Below are 20212 nucleotides of genomic sequence, written 5' to 3'. Positions count from 1 at the left end.
TAATCACCCCTTGGGCAACTTCAAATCTTGTCTGTGCAAGCTCCCAGTCAGATACTGCACAGATGTGCCAAGACAGAACTCGGCACAAGACCTTCCCACCAAGATGGGGACTTGGGCAGGGTGGATCTGGGACCCTGGCACGAGAGCTTGGGGTGTCCAAGCTGCTGATACAGCTGCAGGGGTTGATTTGTGTTATCTTATTGCAGGGGTTCTATAGAGTTGTCTCCTTACCACAAAAGTTTCATACCTTCTTGGTGTGTTCTTGTGGGCATCTCCTCAGAGCACTGACTCTCTCTCCTTCACAAAGCAGCCAACTGACTCCAGCTCCCTTCTTAACCAGCCACCCCAATCTTTTATAGCACTCTTCTTCTCACTGGCTAGAGCTGTGGCCTCTGTTAAAGTCAGGCCTGTTCCTAATCTTTGATAATGGGTCCAGCTGCAACTGCTTAGGGGTAAGAGCACTTTCTATACTATCTTTATTTTCTTATATTCCATCCCCCTGCAGATTTGTCCTTCAGGGACCAGCAGTGTGGTCACATGGAGAGAGAAGGGATCAGGGTGTCTGCTGGGGACCATGCAGGTGGCATTGTCCCACTGAGGCGGTGAAGAGACAGGGCACAAAGTCCTTGTCTCAGCCCAGAGATGTTCCCATCACTACCACCCTCCTCCTTGGTTTATTGCTCCTGCTAGGATGTTTGTCTGCTTGGCCAGAGGAAAGCACTGAAAATACAGTGAGTGGAAGGGGGGCAGAGGGCCAGAAGTTGTGGCAGCAGCATCCTTCCCTGGCTGCTCAGGAGTCAGAGGTAACAGCAGCAGTCCTGCAGGCTGCAGTGTTCTCCTTGGAAACACATTTACCTGCCAGGAGAGGAGCAGTAATTTGCAGTATTTGTGTACTCTGATGGTGTGATAGCAGCGAGGTCAGCACTCAGCAGAGACACCAAGGGGCTATTTCCTCACTAAACTGTGGGCTGCAGTAAGTGAAAAATAAGCTTCAAGGGTGCCTATTATGCAGACAATAAAATGTTTTTATATCAATGTAGGTGTCAAGCTCAACACTTGCGCAGAGTGGATCCTTCACATTATGAGCCAGCTATGAAAATGCTCAGCCAAGCAGGGAAGTTCCCATCTACAGCCTGGTGTTTCCTACTGGAAATAACAGATTCTCACTCTGCATCCGACAGCCTAGGTTCTCAGATGGCACAGGACTCCAGCAGGGAACCTTTGAAATCCCAATCTGGCCTTTGGCAGGGGGAGCATCTTCGGGGGCACAGCGCTGCAGCAGTGGGAGCTGCCACACAAAGGGGAAGCAACAGGATAAGAGGAGCTCTCAGCAAAGCATCCTGTAGAAATTAATGCACTTTTCCTTAGGATCACTATGAGCTACTCAACCTTTGCTGGCCACAACAGGCTTTCAGCTCTCCTCCAAAGCCATCATTGAACAAGCTGGTTGGGACTGGAATGGCTGGGGCAGAGTCCCCAGCCCCTTCACCTCAGATTCAGCAGCATGAGAAGCACTCCCAGAGATTCCCTTTGGTGAAAAGTGAAAAGATCATCTGCAGAGATTAAAATGATTTTATTATTTCACAGTCTGGTATTTACATCACATCTGGAGAGAGTATTACATACCCCATTACAAAAATGTCTCAATAACAAGTCCTGCGGTGGGAGCCAGGGCAGGAGGCAGCAAAGACAGCAGGGACCCCCTCACTGCCATGGTCCACACCATCTCCAGCCCCTCCTGCACCAGCACATCCCCTGCAGGGTCTCAGAGCAGGGCTGGGGGTGCTGGTCCCACAGCCCCAGGGTCCCCAGCACCTCTGACACCGAGGGCACAGAGCTCACGTTGTCCCCCACCTTGAGTTGCCACACCACAGGAAATGGTGTGTCCTGGAGAAGGTCATGAGCTCAGGGCCAGAAGGTGGTACATTTTTCTTTATTTTGGATTACTACAACAAAATCTAGCTTGGTCAGAGGCCCTTTCTGATGCACCAGACACCCCAGAGCTGCAGACAGAGAGGTCGCCTCACACAAATCTGAAATTCAATTGCAAACACAAGCAGAAACTCAGTGCCTGGGATTTGCATGGTGGAAAACACTAAATTTGCAACCCGAATAATGCAATTACTGAGGAAGGAGAAACCAGCAGCATGCACCATGGAGACATGTCACCATCCCTGGAAGCCAACAGGGTGTCAGACACCCTCTGACTACGTTGCCACGTCTGCTGCCTGTGGTCATGGTGGTGGGGCAGGGAAAGGCCAGACTCTCAGTGACCCAGGATCAGGCTGGAGCTCAGCAGCTGCTCCGAGGAACCCCAGGGCTAGGAGCCACACGGGGAAGGGTTTCACATAACCACTAATTTCCTGATTCCAATGCAACCTGGATTCAGCATCTTGGGGGGAAAGGCGACTCACAGCAATGATTTCAGCTATTCAGATTAAAGCCCACTTTGGGGGCCTGCTGCCTGTCTGTCTCTGCATTGCCAACAGCTCTTACATAGTGGGAGTATTTTATTTAGGAGGGTTAGAAAACGAGCCCATTTCTTGGAAGGTTAACGTGTCCCCAGAAAAGGAGGAAACCGTGGAGTGACGGGATGCTGGCACTGCGCTGGGACCCCTCCTGCAGCCTCCAGGGAAGCTGGGGCGCAGAGGATGCTCTGATCCAGCAGCTGCCACAGTCCTGCTGGCGGGTGCAGCCTGGCAGCCCTGCAGCATCCCCCATCTGCAGGGCCACATCCTGCTGCCCACGGGAGCACCAGACCCACGGCAAGGCTGCTCAGCCCGTGCCACACTGCACAGGGGCTATCGAGTGACCTGTGGAGGAGAGGAGAAATCATCCAGTGCATCCAGCTGATTCCCCATCCATGAATTATCAGCAAACAGCCTCAAGAGGTGCAAATAAGATTGGCCCTTTACTTTCATTTAATGGAGTGGCCATTCCAAATGTCACCTTAAGGATGGTTTGTGATTTTTGTGCTCTGACTGCAGCTCCCACTGAGGTGTGCCTGCACAGGGGACTGAGATGCAAATCCAGCCCTTTGGCACCATTCCAAAGTCACTAAAGTCATCCAAAGTTACCAGAAGTCCTTTTGAAAACACAGGTCTGTGTTCCCAAACTGCTGCCTCCCTAAGGAGGGGCACAGCACCCAAAAGGAGGTTGGCCATGGAGGGGTCTGCTGGATGAGGCAGGAGAGCACAAGCTCCCAAGTCCTGCTCCCATTCCAGATGGGAATGGTCCCAGTGAGAATTCAAGACAGCAAAGTCAGAGCAGAGGCTTTGTGCTACGTCAGTTGCTGGGGGAAACCAACCAAACAACACTAAGAGGGGAAAAAGACAACCAGCTAAATGTAATGCTGTAGGTACTGGTCAGTGATGGATGCTCAGGACTGGAGAACCTTTTTGGGTGTCCATAAAAACACTTCAGCATGAAAGTGCTTTCTGTGCACAAAAATAATAGCAGCAATGAAAAAAATCCTGACATTGCTTAATACGATAATTTTGTGGTGGGGGATGTGGGGTGAGGAAAATGAAAGCATAAGGAATAATTACACTCAACAGTATGAACAAGGATTACAAAATTATGCAACTGATTAACCATGGCATATATGTAATTACTAATGAGTTTGATAAAATTTTAATTACACCTTGTTCTTTGGGGTATTCAGCAAGCCATGAAAATAATAATCGTGTAGTGCTCTGTCACAAATGATTGCCTCAGACAGGGAATAGGGACAGATTCAGGGCTGTGCCACTGGGTTGGGAAGGGCAACCTGTGGCCCCGGAGCAGTGGGTAGTGCTGGGGAGCAACCTGGACACCCTGGGAGCCCTGGGATGTTACACAGACACACCTAGGATGTCTGTTCAGGGGCTGAGCCATCCAACACCAAGCCTTCCAGCAAGAATGATCAACTGGAAAAGCTCTGTGATGCACGCAGGGTTGTGGCATGCCTGCCAGCCCCTCCAGCACCAGTGACAAGTGCACAGCCCAGACCCTCTGCTCTGCCCCACTGAGTCCTTATCAGTGTGTGCCCTGAAGAAGCTGGAGCTCTCTCCTTCCCCCAGAGCTATGGGTGCTCTCCTGGGTGTTGCTTGCTTGCCCCAGGCTGGGGAAGGCACACCTGGGTACCCCCCATCACCTGGCAGGGATGTACCTTGGTCGTCTTCACCTTGTTGCCACTGCTGCAGCTCCATCCCGACAGGTCAGGCAGCACTTTGCATTCCTCCCCGTCCAGACACGGCTCCATCTGGCACCACCACTTCTGCAGCACGATGGAGGCTGGGGAGAGGAGGGGATCAGCAGCCAGGCTGCAGCACAGGGCATGGAGGACCAGCTCTGCCCACCTTTGGGTGACACCAGCCCCTCTCTCCAGCACAGCGCACATTGAGGAGCCCTGGGCAAGGAGCTGCTCCTCACCTGCCTGGCCTCACCTGGCCCAGCTGCTCCACCTGCCTCCAGAACACCCTCTTTTCTCTCACTACCCAAGGAAAAAAAAGCCCAGTGTCCTCACTCCCAGGGAGAGCAGTGCTGTTCAAGAACCCATTTCAGGCTCCACTTACAGAGCAAAGGGATTGTCTCCTACCACTCTGCTCTATTAGGGTCTTGTGATTCATGGCTCCAGTCTGGGCAACCAGAGTGGGCTCTCTTATATTTGGGAACAATATGACCTGAGCAGCTGGGGACAACAAGAGCCTTCCCTAACAATTTATTCTGGCATTACTTGTTGTTGCACAGAAATGCAGTCACAGGCCACTGGTTGTCATGCAAATCAATACCATGCTGGCAGGGGCTGGTGGTGCTCCTGATGGCTCCTTGGTCATGGCACATAATGGCATTCAATAAAACATACAGGTTGTATGCCTGGTGCTCCTCACAGGCAAAGGTGTTGCATGGCTGGAATCATATCTCTGCTTCCAACAGTGGCAGCAGGGTGAGGAGACGTGCAGGGCTCAGTGCTGCAGACCTGACCCCAGCACAGTGATGCTGGAACCCCCGTCACTCCCCCACAGCACATAGCCCAGGGCTGCACTGAGTGGAGTATCACAGCCACACCAGCCCAGTGAGTGTCCAATGAGAGAGTGCCCCAAAATGTGCCCCCTTCCCCATTGCTCTGCTGCAGGATCCCAGGGAAGGTCTCCTCTGCTAATGCGAGGGACATGGAGACCCCGCACCTGTTTAACCCATGAAGATGAGGTCAGGGATTGAAAAGGAAGGGTTGTACCGTGGGTACTCACCGTCCACGCAGGAGGGAGCTGCCCGTGTTGTCCCTGCCACCTGCCCTGGGAAGCAGGAGCACTTCACCGTCTGGGAGCGCTCCTCGATCTTGTTCTTGTTGCAGCACCGGTGAGCTGCAATCACCTCGCACGTGCCGGGCTCCACGTGCACTGCAGGAGAAACAGCCCGTGGGACCCAGGGAGCTCAGGCCATCCCCTGCCCGCTGCCCTGGGCAGCACCCAGAGAGCTCAGAGAGCTCAGGCCATCCCCTGCCCGCTGCCGTGGGCAGCGCTGCTGCTGTGAGCTGTGACCAAGGCACAGGAGAGCCCGGTATGTGCAGCGACGTCCCGGCTCTGGAATCACCCCTGGGCCTGCTGGTGACGTACAGCTGGTGTCTGGGCACAGCATCTTACCAGCCCTCGGGTAAGGAAAAGTGCTGGTACCTGCTCCACACCTCTCGTATCTCAGCTCTTGCTCCTAATAGCCCTCACACCCATCGTACCCTCCAAAATGCATCCCCTCTTGCCACGACTGAGCCAAGAGCTTTATTGAAACTAACGAGCACATTAGCTAATTGCAGCTGATAATGAGATGCACTTTGCTACAAGAGGGGATGGTGCATTGTGGTGCTTTTGGCTTCAAGCAGAGCACCATCCCTTCCGACCACAGCTACAGTCAGTGCCTCCACCTTGCCATCACCCACCCTCTCCCTGGAGGAGGATCAGGTTTCCACCCTGCAGCGGCAGAGAAATATCATGGTGTTCATCAGCAATTCAAGCTGCTCTGCTGCTCCCCCTCCCAGTGCCATTAAAATATTAAGGAAAATGGAAAAGTACCATGTTGGCTGATCACCTCTGGGATCAGAGTTTAGAGCTGGTCAGCATCTCAAATCAGTGCTCCAGCTGGGTAATGGCCCACACAAGCACAATACAAATCAGCCAAAAACGGCTGATAGACTTCATTCCCACGACCCTAGAGATGACTGCAGGTCCTGCTTAATGAGCACTGGGGCAGTAGTGCAGAGCCACACATGGGCACGTCCTGCGTCCTGTGGGTCATTGGGGACAATCTTTTATTCCCTAGCAAACAGGAGCCAAGCTGGGTAGAGGACAGGGAAGCTGTATTCCTGCAGTGTGGCATCCCAAAATGTATGCAGGTAAGCAGGCATCATTCCTGGTTGCTCCATGCCCTCGGCTCAGAACACTTCCCACCTCACACAGGCAGGACGGGCTACACAATCACCATGACTCCAGTTTACTCCATTTAGTGCTATTTCATGGTCATTTTCTTTTAATGGACCCTTACTTTCATTTCTGTCCATAATAATTACACCATTATTATATGGAATATTTTGTAATAATATCTCTGGCCACAAATTTTATCTTCTCTTTGAAATGCCATAGTAATTCAGCTTTCATAATAAATTCTATTCTTTTTGTATACAGAAATGGTAGACTTCGGTGAAAGTGAAAAGGAAAGCAACTCTTTGCAGAATGAACATGACTGTTTTGCCCTTCTTTATGCTTCATGGTATTTTTCAAATAATCTGAGGAGGAAGTAGAGATCCTTGGCTTGGGCTGCCTATGAGCCCACATTCCTCTCACACTGTGGTCCAGAACCACAAGGAGTCACTCTTTCACCCCGTGCACCTCACCAGGGAATTTTACACCCTCAAGTCTCAGTGTTCCCACGTAGTTAGGGGTTTGACTCATTTTCAGAAAAGCTTCATTAGCAGAGCTCCTCCCGGGAGGGCTGCCCAGGCAACCCCTCTGCTCCCTTGCAGTCCTGCTCTCCGGCTGCTCATTTCCAGCTAATTTTAAAAGGTTCAGCCGAGGGAGAGCCAGGCAGAACTGAGAAATCGGTCATTACAACCATGCAATAGCAGTTTGCTAACGTGTCAAAGCCCTTTTAATTTGCTCGGAAAGGTGCAGCTCAGAGATAAAGAGAAATTTGACTCCCTCTGCCTTAACGGCAGCTGAGTGTGGGGTTTGCAGTGCCCAGAGTCCTTGCCCAGGCAGAGCTGCTTGTGTGGGGCAGGTACCCCATTGCCCTGGCACAGCCCCCTTGGGACACACCCGGCTCCACAGCCCCTGGCACAGCCCCACTGCTTGGCACAGCCCCCCAGCCTCTGGCACAGCCCCCTTGGGGCACACACAGCCCCACAGCAAGGGCCCTACTGATGGCAGAGCTGAAGAAGCAGCACGCAGCATCGGGACTCATCCCGCTCTCAGGGATTTGCCTGAAGGTCTTAGAACTGTAGAATCAGAGCCTGGCTAGGGTTGGAAAGGACCTTAACAATCATCTTATTCCACGCCCTGCCATGGGCAGAGACACCTTCCACCAGCCTAGGTTACTGCAAGCCCCATCCAGCCCAGCCTTGAACACTTCCAGGAATGTGTTCAAGGGCAGTCTGAGCCAGGGCCTCACCACCCTCACAGGGAAGAATTTCTTCTGAACGTCTAACCAAAACCTGTCTCCTTCCAGTTTAAACCATTCCCCATTGCATTTTCTTCTGACCATCTGGCACCCTGCCCTGCCCTAGGACATGATGCCATTGGAAATTTGCCCCCTCCAGGAGTCAACCCCAGCCCTGGCAGCAGGACACTGCATCTCCTTCCCAGGCCATGCATTTGAACCCATGGGGAGCCAGGTAGGGGCCATCCCAGCTGCCAAAATGCACCTCAGCTCCTACACACCACCTGTTTTCCCAGCCCTGCCACTCGGGGTTTTCATGTCCCATGCCTGGGAAGAGAGAGCAGAGAGGCTGAGCCCACGTGCAGTGTGAGCAGCGGGCCTCAGAGGTCCTGCAGCTGCTTCTCCTTTTGCTGAGCAGCAGGAAACTTGGAACAAAATGCGTATCAGATGGATGGTGTGTTTAACACAGACAGCAGGAAACCCCCCGAGAGCCTGGGATAAGTTCCAGAGCTTCTGGCATGCTTCTCCCTCCCATTTAACTGGTATTTCCCCACTGGAATCCGTTTTTAAAAGACACAGCTTATCTCATGGAACCATGAAGAATTGTAAGAGCAAACAGCTTTTGAATCCTGCATGCAAAAATAAAATGAAAATGCTGTCCTACTCTGATTGACCTTTAAATGAGCAGCAGAACATGGGGTTTTTATGGCATAACCCAAAATAACACATTTTGAGTATCTCAGGGAGCGTGGGCACAACCCCACATGTTCAGTGTAAAATACTGCTTGCTGGTGGAGAGCTACAAAATGAAGAGAAGTTGGATGCATGTAAGTGTCAGGCAATGCCAAGAGAACCTCATTTCCCAAAAGAAAAAATCCCAGCTGACTTAAACGCCTTTTTCCTTCTGCTTCAGGTTGAGTGATGAGCACAAAGGCAAAGACAGCTCTTTGATTATCAGCTTTAGAAGGTGCTGGGGCCGCCTTTGTGGGAGTTGGATCCAGACATTCCAGCCTTGCTCATCATGAAGCCTCACCATGTTACACAGGGGATTAAACTGCTGGTGAATCATTCTTCACCAAGGAGTCTCTTATTCTGTTCCCAAACGACGTGCTTGATTCATGTGGCTCCTTAAATCCAACCACATTCTGCAGGAAGCAGCACTTTGCTTGGACAAAGCAGCATCTCCATGCGCTGGGTGGGCACAAGGGATCTCAGGCACGTGGTATGATTTGTGTGCAGGGCTAGGAGTTGGACTTAATGATCCTTGTGGATCTCTTCCAACTTGAGATATTCTGTAATTCTATTATCAGACCTGGTTGCCACAGTCAGACGTGTCCCTGGACAGCAAACAAAGGGTTTGTATGTGGACTCTCTCTTCAAGAAATTTTTAAGTTTGAGGTCACAATTCCTCTGCTACTGATAATTTTTGGGTGGTTTTATCTGTAAATAAACACAATTCAAAGAAGCAGCTCCCTACAAAGTAATACCATGGAGGAGCAGGGCTCTCTGGCACTGGGAGTGGGCAGGTTGAGTGAGCATTTAAGCTGCCAGCAGTGCCCATATCCCTGGCAGACCTGATTCAGTGCCAAAAAAGTCATCCCAGAAAAAAAGTGAAGAGTTTTCTCCCAGTTAGAATCACAGAATAGTTTAGGTTGGAAAGAAGCATAAAGCTCATCTTGCTCCACTGCCTGCCACCACCAGAGCCACCTTCCACTAGCCCAGGCTGCTCAGAGCCCTGTCCATCCTGAACTTGGGCACTTCCAAGGATGGGACATCCAGGGTTAGGAGGAGGGAAGGGCAGGTAGCTGCTGCCTGACTGGGTGAGGGAGGCACTCTGGAAGATGTGTTTTGGTTTTAAGCAATGCGGGTGGGGATTACAGGATTAGAACTGCTTTAACTGTCAGGCAAAAATGACAGAAATAGGACAGGGTTAGGTGTGGGGTCAATCAAGAGCGTGAATGGTTTCAAATTAACCCCTAAATGCCCTTTCCAAGCAGAGGCATATCAAGCAGACAGCAGGTGCCCTGGGATCTGAGTGTTTGCCTGTGCTGCCAGGTGCACAGCTCCACCAGTAACACCAGTAACACCAGTATCCACCTCCTCATACTTCCTCCCAGTGTGCTCCAAGGAGCTGTACAGATGTACAAATGGGTCATTATATGTGTCTCAGATTTTGCTACAGACACGAAGAAATTCCTTCTTTAGCTCCTTAGACCATCCCAGCTCACCAAGCCACTGGTTTTAAATGCCCCACAATGAGTATTCACAACTTCTAGCTCCAAGCAGCAGCTGCTATGGCTGCAGGTTCCCACCCATCTTGAAGAAGCAGTCCTGGCAGTTTCCTGCACATGTGGACACTCCAAACACCAATCCAACAGCTGTCACAGTGGCACTGTGTTGTGCCTCTTGGTGTCCATTTGCTGGATGCTGCCCCACACATTTGGCATGCTCATCCTTGCTGCCCAGACCCCAGGAAAAGGGATGGAAACTGAGCTCCTTGAGGCTGTCAGCATTTGGTCCCCAGAGATGCCCACCTGCTCCAGGTGTGCACCACAGCCTGGAACTCCTCCTTCCCCACCAAGAAATGGGAGACAGAACTTCACCAAGCAGCTCATCCCCACGTAACCCCCACCTCAGGCATCCCATGAAGACCCCAAAGTACTGCCATTGTCATGGGGACCCAGATGACAGCACGAGCATGTGGCACATGCAGCAAGGGTCTCACTCCCCTACCTGAATGGCTTCTGTGCTGATGCGTGGAGGCCAGTGTCAGTCGTCCCCACAGCGTGGTGAGGCAGAGGCTGAGCACGAAAACCCATTTGCTCAGGCTCTGTATATCTCTCTCACTCATCCTACCGAAAACAAGAAGAGATTTGTGGAGGAAGAGGGCCTGAGGAGGGCTGGGAGGTGCAGATCCACTCACCGGTATGACTCCTGAACGTTGTGAGCACTGGGGTATCTGGCTGTGGGGACATGGCCCTGGGAGATGAAGGGATTCACCCACCACCCTCAGATGACCTTAGACTTCATCTGCAGCATAGGCCATCTCAGCAGGACAGAAAGAGATCCCACCAGCAGTAGTACAGGTGAGGGATGGTTACCTTTTACTGGTGATTCACGGTCACATCTGTGCATCTGCCAACCTCAGGTGGGTGAGGTCTTTGCAAGGAGCAGACATCAGCACATCTGAAAGGAGAAAGAAGGACCTGGGCAGTGATACCTGCCATCAGCATGAGCCACTGTGTCCCTGGGAGTGGCTGGGGACACCTGGGAATTTCACCAGCCCCACTTCAGGACACACACTCTCAGGTGCATGAGCACGTGTCCATCACACCACTGAAACTTCTCCAGGGGCTCAGCCCATAGCCCTGCTCACCCCTTTGAACAGCACGACCTGCAGAGCTGCTCCTGATTTTTACTGCTGAGAGCACAAAATCAGGTCCTTTATAGTAGGTCATTAAAGCAGATGACAAACACTAAATGCACAGGCAGTGTGTGTGGGAAGAGCCAGAGCAGATCAGCAGCGAGTCATTTCAGGTTCTGCCTTGTCTGTGCGTGGGTACGTGCTGTGACTGTCCTTGTGTCGCTGAGGTCCCTTGCAGCGATGCCCAAGGCTTGGCACTTGTAAAGCACTTGCTGACAAACAGGAGGATGGGCTGATCCTGCTGGATGTCCTGGGGCCAGCACCCACAGGAGGCAGGAATTGCAAGCAGACTACCAGTCGGATACACAGAGCCTATGGCAGTGCCAGGACCTGCAGTCTGTTCTCCCAGGCATCACCTTCCTCTGGGGCTGCTACTCCTGCCAGCACAGACACCAAATTCCTGCAACCACACATTCAAAACTGCATCAGCTACCCCTGGACACACTGAGAATCTCTCTTGGCATCACACTGGCACCACTCCCACTCCATGCAGCACATGCTGGGAAGAAGCCAAGTCTTACACCATCTGAAGCCCCTAGAGAAAAATGTAAATCCCAAAAGGTTTTGTATTTTACTGCTGGGTTCTTTATATGTGTTCTCTTCCCTATTTACAGCCATTCAGATGGGAACAGCTCTGGCACTCCGCAGGCAGCAGCACCAACAGCCATGTCACTGCTTGGCAGCTGCCAGGTGGCATGGTGACCTCCTAGCCTCCACTATCACCTGCTGGGGTCTCACCATGTCCAGCAAACAACTATGTCCCCCATAAAATTTTAGTGCTGGATCATAACTTACTAACAAGACACCACAAAGACAAGTGGCGATGACACTGAGGCTGGGCAGTGCTGCCAGGACCAGCAGCAGGTGCCAGGGGTGCCCCTGCCCTGTGCCAACCTTGCACTCACAGTCCCCTCCATGGGCAGTGCACTGGAGAAACCCACACCTCTCTGAGAAGAAATCTTCAATTTTCAACCATGTTTGAAATTTCTATCTGCTCCGGACCATGAGACAGTGAAACCACTGACTCCTCTAATGAAGAGGTGATGCTTCTCCACACACAATATGCTGACATTTTTAATCAAAATGAAGTGATTTGAAGTGGTAAAAAGGACATTTCTTGTTTGGAAGCATTTAAAAATGAATTTTCCTGTTTTAAACTGGCATTTCAAAATGAAAAATGCTTCATTCCGAATTGGTGATTTAAAGTGATATTTTGCACTTTGATTCTCCCATCTGGAAAACAAAAATCAGAAAATGTCATCAAAAGTGTTGACATTTGCGCAGGAAGAAACCAAAGGTAGATTGACAAAACCACATATTTTATGCTAAGAGATAATTTAGAGGTAAGGAAATACTTATAATTAATGCTGTGGGATGGTCAGCTGGACCAGGAACAGATTGAAGAGTGTCTGGCAGCATCCCACATGCTGTCCTGACTCCATCCCTGCCCACTGCTCCAGCCCCTCCATTGCCAGGAAGAATCCAGTGTGGCTCAATGTGCAAGAAAACCATTGCTCCTCAAGGTGATGTGGTGGGACTCTAGACTCTCTCCTGTAAACCCATATTTAGGTGATGTCTGATGTTCTGGCACAATATGCTCTGCATGAAGCTTCTCAGAGGGAGATCATACAACAGCTGGTGCTGCTGGAGTCCCTTTGGAGACATGACAGCCCACTGCGTAAATATGGATGTCAGCTCAAAGCATGCACTATTTGCTCAATGGCAAAGCAAACAGCTCTCTCAGAGCTGCTCAGTCCTTCACCTGAATCCAGAGGCAGTGAGTGGCACAGCACTGCACCCAGCAGGGAGTGGGGCACACACAGCAGGAGCTGTGTCCCAGCTGTCTTGGCCCATGATGGGGCACAGCTGGCAGCCCAGATGTGAGGACAGCAGACACAATGCTACTGCAATTTTTGCAACAGCGAGTTCCCAGTGCCAACACACCTCCCATGCACCTTCCAGCAGAGCAGCCAGGTCCCCATCAGGAGACCCTGGTTTCCTGGCTGCTGCTGCAGCTCCTGCTCCATGCAGGGAGCACAGCCCAGTGCCTGGGCACCAGGCCTGAGCCCCACAGCACACACCAGAGTCCTTCTGGAGGAGCCCATCCCCAGCTCATGCCCATGGGACCCTCCAGGCTATGTGAGTTTCCAGGAGACATTCCTAAACCTCTCAGCTGGACCAAAATCCAAGCACTCCACTGGCCACTCCACCCCACAGGGGACAGCAACACGTTCCCAGTGCAAAGTATATTCAGCTCAGAAAGGCTGAGCTGTTTGCTATAGCCAAGGAAGCATAAATAAATTACAGTGTTATCAATAATGCAATCCACACTGTCCATGCCACACTCCGAAGAGAAACCACTGAGCTGAGCAGGAGCCACGCTGGGGGCCAGGAGAGTACAAGGGGAGCAGGAGGACATGGTGCATCCCAGTGCTCCATGCTGGCACAGGCACTCAGAGCTCCCACTCATGCCCAAACTCCCATTAGAAAACACAGCTCTGCAGAAACTGCTGTTTTGACAGTTATCAACCTCCAATGTCGTGAGATTACAACTACAAATGTTTGGTCTGACTTGAGATTTTTCAGCCTGGAATGTCAGTGAAATGAAGAGTGGTGTTCTGGCATGTCAAAACATTTAATTTTGATTGAAGATCTTGGTATTCTCCATTCTGTTATGTGCTGTTTGGAAATTTGTGGATTTTTTCACCAACATTTTTTAGCTGCTTTTGCCTTTTGGGTCTGAGCTGGGACCTGAAAGAACTGTCAAATTCCCCAGCCTCTTGGACTGTCAATCTCAGTTGCAACCAGAGTGTCAAGAGTTGATGGCTCCTCTGTGAGGGCCACGTCCCTCCCTGTAGGCACATGTGGGCATGGGCCATCATCCATGGGAGCTTCATCGAGGTTCTCCAGCACAGACACGACACAGGACCAGCTCCCTGCTGCCCTCGCAGACAACGACCACTCTGCCTGTAACAGGAGCTATGGACGTTTTCCTCCTGCTCCATTAAAGCCCCATGTGGAACTGTGCCCCTCCAGCCAGGGTCCAGTGCCCCACGGTGCTAGTGAGGCGAATGAGCAGCCCCCCAAGCCCTCTGCAGCAAAAGGGATGGCTGATGAGCAGGAGGAGGAGATTGCTGCTTCCCTGCCTTGGCACCCACAGCATGGACAAACTCACGACTCCAGAATGGGACTGGTGCAGCTCATGCTCGCCTGCGAGCCCCTGAGCCTCTGCTCGTGGTGATGGGGCCATCTGACCCATCCTGTGCCCCTCGAGCCACCCCACGAGGCAGCTGGCTCTCAGTGCCACTGCCCTTCCGGAGCAACGGAGCATCCTTGGCTTCAGAATCTGGGATCTCTCCGGCAGCGCTTTGCCTCCCAGAAAGGCGGGTAGCTTCACAGCTCGGGCAAAACAGCATCCGTGACGAGCCCACTCCCCGAGCTGGGGCCGGACCGGGCCCCGCCGGCTCCGAATCCCCCCTCAGCCCGCAGGGACGGCGGCCGCCGCTGCTGTCGGAGCCACTGGTAACGGGGCGCAGGGCAGAGCCGGTCCCGTTAAACTCACTGCAGGGGCCCTCCCGAACCCCGCTCCGGCCCCGGGGAGCCCCGGCGGGGGATCGGGACACGCGGGGACCGGGCAGCGACGCACGGCGGCCGGGCGGAGCCGGGAGCGCCGGACCCCACGGCGGAGCCCTGGACCGGCATCCCGGTGCCAGCGGCACGCCGATCCCGGCGGCTCCCCGGCCCCGGCGGGACTCAGCGTCCCCTCGGAGCGGCGCTCGGCACCGCGGCGGGAGCGGCCCCGGGGCCGCTGTCTCGTTCCCCCCGCCAAACTTTCCGCACGTACCTGCCGGTGGCCTCGGGGCGGGCGGGGGCCGACGCTGCCCATGGCCGGGGGCCGCTCCGCTCCGCTCTGCCCGGTCAGCGCCGCCTCCGCGGGCCGCAGCCGCCGGGGGCCGCGGGCATCGCCGGGCGGCGGCGGCGGCGGCGCGGGGCTGGGCGGGGGCGGCGGGCGCGGAGCCGAGCGGAGCCCGGCGGAGCCGGTGCCGGCGGGAAGGGGCGCAGCGCCGCCTGCTGCTGCTGCTGCCGCCCGGGGACCGGCCCGCGATCCCGGCTGGCACCGGCACCGGCACCGGCTGCGCACCGAGCCGCTCGCCGCCGCCCCCGCCCGCCAGGGCGCTGCCCCGCCCCGGTCAGCCCCGGCGCCCGTCAAGGCTGTCAGGGCGAACAGAGAGAATTAACGGGAAAAATTATTTACACACACAACCCCTTTCCATCCCCCCCGCCCCCCAAAAAACAAAGAGGGGGGTGATGGCCCCCGTGAGCTCCGAGGGATATGGAACGGTCCAGGGATGGACAGATGGAGAGACAGCCTGATAACTGGCCCTGGCATTCTCCTTCTCAAAAGATGAGCCTGGTCAGAGCTAATTTACCCAAAACCTAATTTTCCCTGCCAAAAAAGGTGTGATGGATCCGCGAGCACAGAGGGATGCTAGATGGTGTGGGGATAGACAGACAGACAGATGGACTCACTCCTGCAGCCCTCTTCTCCTCAAAATGTGAGCCTGTCTTTTGTGTCAAACCATCAGAACTCAGCTTTCCTGGAACAGCCTGGATCGGGCTCTGCAGGAGACAGTCCCTGACACAGGGGATTCCAACACCTGGGACCACAACACCAGCCTGGGCCAGTTCTTTCCCCAAGGCAGCTCCATGTTTGTCCAGAAACTCTCTCCTGGCGCCCCCAGGGCACAGCTTGCATGGCTCCGCCCGCAACGGGCGGCAACAGGCTTTAAAGCACCAACAAACAGCAAGGGCAAAGGTTGAATTTTCACAGTTCCTGCCAAGAGTTAGACCTGCAACCTCAGCACAGCTGAGATGAGAGGCTGAAGTTCCAGGCACTCATTTTTGGTGCTTTGCTCAAAGCTATTTGCACATCGATGAAAGCCTTTGGTTTCTGAAGACAGCTCACTGCTTACACCTGGACCTTCCACCCCACACTCAGCTGGAAGCATGGAATCATTTCCAAAGCCAAGCTGAGTTACAGGTGCACAGCAGCTCTTCAGACAACTCACACGTGGGCAGTTTGCAAATCCCCCAGCCATTTGCTTTCCATGGGATCCCAAAGCCTTTGTGCATGCCCCCTCCCTTGGCCAGAAGCCAGCCCTTGGAAAGGGCACTGTGGCGGGTCCCTGCCCAGCGCCCCGTGGGCACCACTGGCAGCTCCTCAGGGCACCAGACAGAGGGCAAGGCAGAGGTCCTGAGGGGACTCACCAGCTCCTGGGGCACCCACGACCCCCAAAGTGCACACAGGTATCCAGGGGAGAGTACCCCAGCCCCTGACAAGATTAGGTTACTTTGCTATTTTGCCCTAGGAAACTGAGTTCCTTTTCCCCCTTTATAGAGTCAATATTGCCATATGTTAAATTCCAATTAGTTAGACTTGGTTACTCAAAAGAAAAAGGAAAAGCTCTACAAGATTAACCTGAACCCCAGTAATAAGATATTAAGGAAATACAAGCATCTCATTCTTCAGATCAGAGGGTTTTAATAATAATGACAAAAATCAATATGAAACTAAATTAAATCTGCTGTTTATATTCATCAGGTAATTTGATCGAGAGCCTGCCAATGCAGGTCTCTAGTGCTGCGATAAGTAAATACAAACACGCTACTTTCAGATCACAAAGTTTTAGTGGAACAATCAAGAGCAAATTAAATCAGAGTTATTTTCCACACCAGCCAAATTCCAATTAAATTAGGCCAGATTATTTAATAAGGAAGTGTACAAAACTCTAGCTCTTTATTGATGTATGATACAGAAATATAAACTTGTTGCTTTCCAGATCACAGCATTTAAATGCAGGGGAGGAATTAAGACTTCAGTAAAACTGGTTTAATTTCAATTCAGCTGGAAGTGAACACAGAAATTCCTTCTCACCATCATCCTGACTTCTTATTGAGTGTCCAGCCCAGCCTTCAGCCTGCTCTCTTCCCTGGCTGTGACTCCTCAAGGAGCCCAGCACTTTACTGGGTGAGGGCACCCAAGTTTCCAGTATCCATAACAAGCCAAGTTTGGAAAGGAACTGCCCAAGAAAACCCTAGCAACACTTCCTGATGTATCCTTAGTGATAAATCCTGCTCCCATGTAAGAAATTTGCTACATGCCTGGAATCCTTCTGTACCTTCCAGGTGAGCAATCAGCTTTTTTTCTTTTTCAGGATGAAACCACATGGATTGGGGCTTGGGCTACAAGAAGGGTTAGGGGCAAATGGTCATGCAAAGGCAGATGCACATGTTAGAAGGCTTCTAATGCTCAGTGCAATCACCTTATCTGCAGCTGATAATAGGCAGAAGGGTACAAATTATTTTATTAAAGCTGGAAAAAGCAGAACTCCTGACATTTTATTCCTGGGGAAGAGTTATCACACCCTGTTTTCAGTGGATCACTGAATTATGATCTTAATTCAGTTTAAGTTTATTTATTTCCTTCATCTGACGAGGCCCCCGTGCCTCCAGGCTGTCTCAGCACCGAGTACCAGCATCTGAGGATTTTGTTCCCTTTTCAAAAGGTTTTGCTGACAACAGGGGATTTCAGTGCAGATTCCCAGCCTGCCAAAACAGCAGTCCAGGGATAGGATCTCTGGGCACTGCTGCAAAAGCAGGGAGAGGTCCTGCTCCCTGCATCCTCTGGAATGTGGGTCTGAGCATCCAAATTAAAAAGTAAGTTCCCCAAAGGCTCCATAAATTCCAGCGAGTGTTACTGTAATACATCTATTCTTCTCCTTCTGTATTTCTACTGTCAGGTAATATTAAATGAGACCAGGAGGCTCCTGAAGACTTTGAGAGCAGAATTGTGAATGAAGATCCCTTGAGAGATATGAAAATTGTATGGAAGATTTTGAAGCTGCAGAGGGGGAAAAGCCAAGTGACCCAAGGAGGTTAATGTGCCCCCTTCCTCCCTCCCCTTTGCAGCAGGGAATGGGTAAAACCCTCTGAGAATCTGCACCAAATCCAGGTCATCTGCTCTGCAAAACAATGATGTGCTCACCTGCAGAGAGGTCACAGAGATACCCAGAGCAGCAATGCTCCAAAGGCTTCTCTGCACTCCAGCAGAAACAGACAGGGAATAAAGATGTGTGCTTGCAATCAAATTATCCCTTCAAAGAAATAACAATAAATGCTGAACTTCCCAATTACAGGGGACATACAAACCTTGGAAACCATTAAGAACCACTTCTTCTGTTGATGAATTATCCAGAGTGCACAGAGTTATTTGCTGAGCTTCACTGTACTATGCTAATTATAAATTAATATATTACTCATTACACAGTCAGGCTCTACAGTCAACTAATGCAGTGCTGCAAAGAACCTGTTTTAAAACATCCTCTGGTACTTTTATGATCTAGATGTTTAATTTAGTTCTGTTCTGGCTTAAATGCAACCAACATGTCATTCTTTCACAAAGAAATATCTCTGGCTCCATCCTACCTCCTCTGGGGCTCAGCAGCATAGATGAAAGAGGAAACTTAGAAAGGCTTTTTTGATGCTAAGCAGTTACATGAGAAATTAACTAAAATAGCATAATTTAAGACCAATTCCTGTGTTACTGATTTTAAAATCACTGTTTATCATGGAAGCATGCTGGAGTGCTCCACATGAAGCTGTGTCCAGGGAAGGTGAGGACCTGACACCCCCATGCTCAGGAGTAGCTTTGGGTGAGATGGGGAGACAGGAAAGCATGAATATCCCAGGCAGGACCCCCAGAGGGATGGGGAGAGCGAAGGGCAGAGCTGCTGGCATCTGAAGTGGCTGTTTATTGGCATTAGTCTGACTCAGCCTACAACATCTGCATCCCCAGGCCTTGTGCCAGGCAACCTTGTGAAGAGGAACATCAGCCTGCAGATAAGGAGAAAACTTTACATGAATCTGTCTGGCAGGATGAATAGGGGGAAATGGAGCCCTCTTCCTTGGAAAACAGTCTTTAACATGGCATTGTTTCAGGGAGCATTCCTGCAGAAATGTGTTTATTTGTCAGACCATTCTTTCCATGCTGTGCTCAACATAACGGAAACAACAAATACCGAGCAGGGTCACAGAAGTCAGTCTGGAAACTGCCAATTCATTCTTTCCAAGGAAAGCATCTTGGTGACTCAGCAGTACGGGGCAGATTGGCAGTCCCACAGCAGGGAGACACATTCCCTGGAGAATCCAGTGATTTTCAGCCTTAATAACACCGTGATTTTGGACTCAGAATATCTAAGAGCACCCCATGCATGACCAGCAGCTGGACAGGGATGCTGTGAGGGGAAGGCATCAGGAGCTGAGGAGAGGACCCATGAATGCTGGAGAGGAGCTAGAAGGGTGTTGGCCTCAGGCTGGAAGGGTTGGTTTGGAAGGAACCTTAAAGATCCAGAAGGGTGCTTAACGCCCCCAGAAGGGACCTTAAAGATAACCTAGTTCCTATCCCCACTGTGGGCAGGGATGCTGCCCACTAGACCAGGTCCTGAAGGATACTGAAAAAGCTTTAAAGAGTACTGAAGACCTTAAATCTTGGGATTAGAAGGTGGAAATGCAGGTACCACTGAGTCACTTCTGTACTGTGATCCTAATAATCTAGTACAGTTTGAAGATCTCTGGTTGAAGATGACTAAAGCCTGGAGGGCTTCTCAGTGCTGCTTCTGTTTGTAACTTACAATGCAAAAACCCCGTGCTGACAGGAATCAGTGGTTCTTCTGTGAAACTGAGGCACTGGGGCGCACGAATTTTAAGAAACAGCCTCAATTTTCCTTTACAGTAGGCAAGCATTTTTTTTTTAATGGGTTTTTTTGCTGTCACAGGAGGCAGGGAGGTGCTAAGGTCAGGCTGGGCGAGCGATGGTGTTTAAGCTGGCGACTCTTCCCCTCCCAGCCAGGGAGGGTGTGTTGTTCTGCATCAGCTAAATCCGCATCCTGCTCACGCTGGAGCGCAGCATCCTGGGTGAAAGGGAGGGAGAGGTTCAGCTCTCAGCGCTCTCACGGTGCGTCCCTGCTGCTCCGCAGGCTGCGGGTTATTAATAGCTCGGGACGGCCGCGCGTGGGCTGAGGAGCGCGACACGGGGGACAGAGCGCCTGGTGCTGGACGGGAATGTTGTCCCGGAATAGGTGGCTCCGCTGGAATCTCGGGACG

At 51.8% G+C, this 20212-nt stretch overlaps 1 protein-coding gene across 2 annotated transcripts; it reads right to left on the bottom strand.

Moving 5' to 3' along the window:
* Positions 1-1554: 1554 nt before the first annotated feature.
* On the bottom strand, positions 1555-15193 carry TAFA3 (TAFA chemokine like family member 3). 2 transcript variants are annotated; one of them, XM_005495637.4, is made up of 6 exons: positions 14895-15193; positions 10728-10812; positions 10360-10478; positions 5232-5381; positions 4166-4275; positions 1555-2813 (listed from the first exon to the last, which is right to left on the bottom strand). In XM_005495637.4, exons 3-6 carry the CDS (start codon positions 10475-10477, stop codon positions 2802-2804), a joined length of 390 nt encoding a protein of 129 aa, XP_005495694.1. In that variant the 5' UTR covers position 10478; positions 10728-10812; positions 14895-15193; the 3' UTR covers positions 1555-2801. The 2 variants fall into 2 exon arrangements, with proteins under 2 accessions (XP_005495694.1, XP_014128657.1); XM_014273182.3 differs by having other exon boundaries at positions 4151-4275; positions 14895-15186.
* Between the last annotated feature and the right edge of the window lie 5019 nt (positions 15194-20212).

The sequence above is a fragment of the Zonotrichia albicollis genome, chromosome 28 (genome assembly GCF_047830755.1).
Source record: "Zonotrichia albicollis isolate bZonAlb1 chromosome 28, bZonAlb1.hap1, whole genome shotgun sequence".
NCBI classification, from domain to species: Eukaryota; Metazoa; Chordata; class Aves; order Passeriformes; family Passerellidae; genus Zonotrichia; species Zonotrichia albicollis.
The sequence above is the reverse complement of the archived record's forward strand: the minus strand, read 5'-3'. Positions and strand labels throughout refer to the sequence as shown.

Coding starts and splice junctions, on each gene's coding strand:
- TAFA3 (XM_014273182.3), bottom strand. CDS start 10,477: ATGAGTGAGAGAGATATACAGAGCCTGAGCAAATGGGTTTTCGTGCTC. Junction 5,382..10,359: donor TCAGCACAGAAGCCATTCAG/GTAGGGGAGTGA, acceptor TTTCTCCTGCAG/TGCACGTGGAGCCCGGCACG. Junction 4,276..5,231: donor AGCTCCCTCCTGCGTGGACG/GTGAGTACCCAC, acceptor TCCTCTCCCCAG/CCTCCATCGTGCTGCAGAAG.